The 7500-nt window shown below is 39.6% G+C and overlaps 1 protein-coding gene across 1 annotated transcript in view; it reads left to right on the top strand.

The window, feature by feature from the left end:
- The window catches only part of LOC139752750 (glutamate receptor ionotropic, delta-1-like), a 143692-nt gene that overhangs the window by 112124 nt on the left and 24068 nt on the right, over nucleotides 1-7500 (top strand). The window contains 1 exon segment of the mRNA XM_071668633.1: nucleotides 2814-2992. Within this exon segment, the coding sequence (XP_071524734.1) occupies nucleotides 2814-2992 (179 nt within the window).

The raw sequence follows: 7500 nt of genomic DNA, 5'->3' as shown, positions 1-7500 counted from the left end.
TTGACCAAGAGGATATATGTGTCGGAGGTGGAGGGAACGAGGAGAAGTGGGAGACCAAATTGTAGGTGGGAAGATGGAGTGAAAAAGATTTTGAGTGATCGGGGCCTGAACGTGCAGGAGGATAAAAGGCGGGCGAGGAATAGAGTGAATTGGATCGATGTGGTATACCGGGGTTGACGTGCTGTCAGTGGATTGAATCAGGGCATATGAAGCGTCTTGGGTAAACCATGGAAAGATCCGTGGGGCCTGGATGTGGAAAGGGAGCTGTGGTTTAGGGCATTATTGCATGACAGGCTAGAGACTGAGTGTGAACGAATGGGCCTTTGTTGTCTTTACCTAGCGCTACCTCGCCCACATGAGGGGGGAGGGGGATGGTATTCCATGTGTGGCGAGGTGTCGATGGGAATGAATAAAGGCAGATAGTGTGAATTGTGTGCATGGGTACATATCTATGTGTCTGTGTGTGTATATATATGTGTACATTGAGATGTATATGTATGTATATTTGCGTGTGTGGACGTGTATGTATATACATGTGTATGGGGGTGGGTTGGGCCATATCTTTCGTCTGTGTCCTTGTAAAAAGAATGTCACGGTCAAGAGAGGCGAAAATCCTATTTTTTCCCGTAAAATCGTCGGGAGTAGCTTAAGGGATTTAGAGTGAAAAATAGTTAAGGATGATGTAAAGCTAAGACAATTTCAACAGTGTTTACAAAGTGAAAGACACTATTGCCCAATCGCTAGTAAGAGAAGATGAGGAGGAGGCTTTAGAAAACACTGCGATATCCAGGAAAGACATTAACAGAATACTAATGTCTTGAGCTATTCAAGTGTCATGGTCCTGATGAACTTTCATAATATGCGCAGATGTGTGCATATACACTTGGCAAACTTCTTGAAATACTGTTGATCATGTTGCTTGAGAAATGTGAAATGCCAAGGGCGTGAATGAGAGCAAACGTCATAATCATCTATAAAGAAAAAAAACTGGAAAGATGCGTAGAACTATAGAACAGTTACCTTTGCAAAGTGTGATCAGTGCCGTGCTGGAAAAGTTATTCATAAAGCAAATGGACGAGTTTTCACAGAAAAGAAACTACCTAAGCGAAAGGCAACATGGTTCTAGGTAAAGGAGGTTATGGCTAACCAACATTTTAGAGTTCTTTGAGAGGAAAAGCATGTCTTCGACCAGAGTGACGGCTGGGTAGATTGTTAGTGTTTGGACTGCCAAAAAGTATTTGACACTCTACTTATAGGAGACTGATTGAGACGTTGGGGTACCACATAGGGATAAGGTGTAGACTCCTCCGATGGATAGATTATTTTGATGAAAGACGAGGAAGGAAACATGTCGTGGAAGCTTTCTCCAAATGGGTGGAGATATCAGTGGAGTGCCCCGGGTTCTGTTTTGGAGCCGCTACTCTTCTTGATTTATGTAAAAAGACTTGCATGAAAATATAGATTCCCACTTGAATGTGTCTGCAGATGATGCATAGGTCATGAGAGAAGCGAAAACGAGCAGGGCTGCCTATACTTGCGAGGGGATCTAGACAAATTCCAAAGTTAGTCTGAAACATGGCTGATGAAATTCAATCCGATGTTATGTAAGGTAATGAGAAAGGGACAGAGTGAAGGAATATCTCTATTTGATTATCATCGACATCGTCCCCAAAGTCCCACATTAAGAGAATAATAAGGAGGTGTAAACTGTGTTCGAGAAAATATCAAAATAGCTTTCAAGTGTATGGATAAGGGTATATTTGGCATGCTCCTCATATCCTACTTAAGGCCAAAATTTGAGTGTACTTCCCACGTTTGATCATTGCATCCAAAAGTAGCACAAAATCTAATAGAAAAGATCTAGAGGAGGACAACAAAGATGGTACCAACGTTAAGAGAGTTAAGTTACAGAGAAAGGCTTCAGCTTTGGATTTGCCAAGCTTGGAAAAGGAAAGAATTAGTGGTGCCCTAAACACAATCTTTCACTTCTTTTTTTAGATAAATCGATGATGTAGACAGTGACCTGTTCTTCGACAGATGTAGGAATAGTACCAGAGATCATAGCAAGAAGTTAAGCGAAGATCTTGTTATAAAATGTAAAGATGCATTTTTGATAGTTGAAGAGTTGTGGATGAATAGAATGAAATGCATAGGAACATGATCAATAAAAAGAGCTTACGTGAATGTAGGAAGATATGTGATAACAGAGAATGCTCAAGAGATAGGACATTACGAGTGTTAAAGTCTCACCTCGCACAGTACATATAGGTGATTATAAATATGAAATTACACACACATATAGACGCACATACTCACATAAACGCACACAAACACACACACACACACACACACACACACACACACACACACACACACACACACACATACACACACACACACACACACACACACACACACACACACACACACACACACACACACTTACACAAACACACACACACACACAGACGCACACACACACACAAACACACACACACACACACACACACACACACACACACACACTTGAACAAACACACAAACACACACACAAACAAACACACACACACACACACACACACACACACACACACACACACACACACACACACACACACACACACACACACATACACACACACACACACACACACACACACACACACACACACACACACACACACACACACATGTAAACCTCCCTCCTCTTACCGTAAAAATATGTAAACAAACTTATAAATAGCCCGGTGTGGAATCTTTTGATAATGACTTGCCTACACACTGTCAGTGTTTAACTCACCTCATCTTACAAGATCGTGACGCTGGAGGAGACGCTGAGGAAGGTGTTGGAGGGGGGCTATTCGATCATTACCTTCAGGGAGTATATTCATATCATCATCGCCTCACGCTTCACCGACAAGTTTGGCAAGACGCCCTTCTATATCAGCAAACATGATGTATCCATGATGGCTGCCTTTGGATGGGCAATGAGGCAAGTACTGACCTGTGTTCAATTGGTAGAAATTAAATGCCTGAAAATACACATCAATGTTACATGATTTTCCAACACAATTTTCTCAAGTGTATTTATGTTCAGTGATGGCCAATAATGAGATTAAAAATGGGTAAGATTGAAGGAATAGTGGTTATAACAATGTTATATGGCTGCAAGAGGTAGGCGAAGGAGAGTGGATTTGTTGGAAATCAGATGTTTGAGGACAATATATAGTGTGAGGCAGTTTGATCGAGTAAGTAATGAAATGGAAAGAGAGATGTGTCGATATAAAAGGAGTGTGGTTAAGATTACAGAAGAAAGTGTGTCGAAATGGTTTGGACATATGGAGAGAATGAGTGAGGAAATATTGACAAAGAGGTAATATATATCAGAGGTAATTTCATGTGTGGCGGGGTGGCGACGGAAGTGAATAAGGGCAGACAGTATGAATTATATACATGTGTATATATGTATATGTCTGTGTGTGTATATACATGCATACGTTGAGATATATAGGTATGTACATGTGCGTGTGTGAACGCGTATGCATATATATGTGTATGTGGGTGGGTTGGGCCATTTCTTTCGTCTGTTTCCGTGCGCTATCTAGCTAAAGAGGGCGACAGCGACAAAGTATGATAAATAAACAAATAAACAAATAAATATATATATTTTTTTTCTTTCATGCTATTCGCCATTTCCCGCATTAGCGAGGTTGCGTTAAGAACAGAGGACTGATCCTTTAAGGGAATATGTTCACCTGGCCCCCTTCTCTGTTCCCTCTTTTGGAAAATTAAAAAAAAAAAAAGCGAGAGGGGAGGATCTCCAGCCTCCCGCTCCCTCCCCTTTTAGTCGCCTTCTACGACATGCAGGGAATACGTGGGAAATATTCTTACTCCCCTATCCCCAGGGGTAATATATATATATATATATATATATATATATATATATATATATATATATATATATATATATATATATTTTTTTTTTTTTTTTTTTTATACCTCGTCGCTGTCTCCCGCGGTTGCGAGGTAGCGCAAGGAAACAGACGAAAGAAATGGCCCAACCCCCCCCATACACATGTACATACACACGTCCACACACGCAAATATACATACCTACACAGCTTTCCATGGTTTACCCCGGACGCTTCACATGCCCCGATTCAATCCACTGACAGCACGTCAACCCCTGTACACCACATCGCTCCAACTCACTCCACTCCCTGCCCTCCCCTCACCCTCCTGCATGTTCAGGCCCCGATCACACAAAACCCCCTTCACTCCATCCCTCCACCTCCAATTCGGTCTCCCTCCTCTCCTCGTTCCCTCCACCTCCGACACATATATCCTCTTGGTCAATCTTTCCTCACTCATTCTCTCCATGTGCCCAAACCATTTCAAAACACCCTCTTCTGCTCTCTCAACCACGCTCTTTTTATTTTAACACATCTCTCTTACCCTTACGTTACTTACTCGATCAAACCACCTCACACCACACACACACATATATATATATATATATATATATATATATATATATATATATATATATATATATATATATATATATATATATATATATATATATATATATATTTTTTTTTTTTTTTTTTTTACTTTGTCGCTGTCTCCCGCGTTTGCGAGGTAGCGCAAGGAAACAGACGAAAGAAATGGCCCAACCCACCCCCATACACATGTATATACATACGTCCACACACGCAAATATACATACCTACACAGCTTCCATGGTTTACCCCAGACGCTTCACATGCCTTGATTCAATCCACTGACAGCACGTCAACCCCGGTATACCACATCGCTCCAATTCACTCTATTCCTTGCCCTCCTTTCACCCTCCTGCATGTTCAGGCCCCGATCACACAGAATCTTTTTCACTCCATATTATCTATTTTGCTTTGTCGCTATCTCCCGCGTTAGCGAAGTAGCGCAAGGAAAAAGACGAAGAATGGCCCAACCCACCCATATACACATGTATATATATACACGTCCACGCACGCAAATATACATATCTATACATCTCAATGTACATATATATATACACACATAGACATATACATATATACACATGTACATAATTCATACGTACTGCCTTTATTTATTCCTATCGCCACCTCGCAACACATGGAAGTACAACCCTCTCCCCCCTCATGTGTGCGAGGTAGCGCTAGGAAAAGAGAACAAAGGCCTCATTCGTTCACACTAGGTCTCTAGCTGTCAGTTAATAATGCACCGAAACCAGAGCTCTCTTTCCACATCCATGCCCCACAGAACTTTCCATGGTTTACCCACACGCTTCACATGCCCTGGTTCAATCCATTGACATCACGTTGACACCGGTATACAACATCGTTCCAATTCACTCTATTCCTTGCACGCCTTTCACCCTCCTGCATGTTCAGGCGTCGATCACTCAAAATCTTTTTCACTCCATCTTTCCACCTCCAATTTGGTCTCCCAATTCTCTCGTTCCCTCCACCTCCGACACATATATCCGCTTGGTCAATCTTTCCTCACTCATTCTCTCCATGTGCCCAAACCATTTCAAAACACCCTCTTCTGCTCTCTCAACCACGCTCTTTATATTTCCACACATCTCTCTTACCCTTACATTACTTACTCGATGAAACCACCTCACACCACACATTGTCCTCAAACATCTCATTTCCAGCACATCCACCCTCCTGCGCACAACTCTATCCATAGCCCACGCCTCGCAACCATACAGCATTGTTGGAACCACTATTCCTTCAAATATACCCATTTTTGCTTTCAGAGATAATGTTCTCGACTTCGACACATTCTTCAAGGCTCCCAGGATTTTCGCCCCCTCCCCCAACCTATGATTCACTTCCGCTTCCATGGTTCCATCCGCTGCCGCATCCACTCCCAGATATCTAAAACACTTCACTTCCTCCAGTTTTTCTCCATTCAAACTTACCTCCCAATTGACTTGACCCTCAACCCTACTGTACCTAATAACCTTGCTCTTATTCACATTTACTCTTAACTTTCTTCTTTCACACACTTTACCAAACTCAGTCACCAGCTTCTGCAGTTTCTCACATGAATCAGCCACCAGCGCTGTATCATCAGCGAACAACAACTGACTCACTTCCCAAGCTCTCACATCCACAACAGACTTCATACTTGCCCCTCTTTCCAAAACTCTTGCATTCACCTCCCTAACAACCCCATCCATAAACAAATTAAACAACCATGGAGACATCACACACCCCTGCCGCAAACCTACATTCACTGAGAACCAATCACTTTCCTCTCTTCCTACACGTACACATGCCTACATCCTCGATAAAAACTTTTCACTGCTTCTAACAACTTGCCTCCCACATCTTATATTCTTAATACTTTCCACAGAGCATCTCTATCAACTCTATCATATGCCTTCTCCAGATCCATAAATGCTACATACAAATCCATTTGCTTTTCTAAGTATTTCTCACATACATTCTTCAAAGCAAACACCTGATCCACCCATCCTCTACCACTTCTGAAACCACACTGCTCTTCCCCAATATATATATATATATATATATATATATATATATATATATATATATATATATATATATATATATTTTTTTTTTTTCTTTTGCCGCTGTCTCCCGCGCTTGCGAGGTAGCGCAAGGAAACAGACGAAAGAAATGGCCCAACCCTCCCCCATACACATGCATATATATATATATATATACATATATATATATATATATATATATATATATATATATATATATATATATATATATATATATATATATATATATATATATATATATATATATTAATATATATATATATATATATATATATATATATATATATATATATATATATATATATATATATATATATATATATATATATATATATATATATATATATATATATATATATATATATATATATATATATATATATATGTATTGTAGCTGATTGGATAAATTCTAAAGTTTTAGAATAATGCATCTACCTCAGGGAATTGGGCATTCCAAGCCATAGCAAGCCAGTTGGGTTTAAGCCCCCAAACTGAAAAAAAATTCTCGAAAAGATGCCTGCCTCTGTGCATGTGATCCATTGAGTGGAAATGGGAACATGATTAATAATAGTAATTAGATAATAGAAAGGAAATAAAAACACAATTGATAAATAAATTGTGAAGCACATGGTGATATATTCACTGGTAATATAAAACTATTGTTGCATGTGTACTGACAGCATTTTATGACAAACTAGCAGCCAAGAAATCAGGCATCATATAATTTTCATTAAGATAACAATTTAGGGTTGTTATTGTGCTATTGACAATTTTTATCTCGGTGTGATTTATTCTTGAAAAATTTTATTTACAGTTATGATATTTGTTTCCAATTTGAATATTTACATATGAAAAACATTATTTTCAACATCTAATGTATTTACACCTTTTAATTTTAGTCTCTGGGGCTTGGATGTGGATAGGTAGTT

The sequence above is a fragment of the Panulirus ornatus genome, chromosome 2 (genome assembly GCF_036320965.1).
Source record: "Panulirus ornatus isolate Po-2019 chromosome 2, ASM3632096v1, whole genome shotgun sequence".
NCBI lineage: Eukaryota > Metazoa > Arthropoda > Malacostraca > Decapoda > Palinuridae > Panulirus > Panulirus ornatus.
This window is presented reverse-complemented; position numbering and strand designations above follow the sequence as displayed.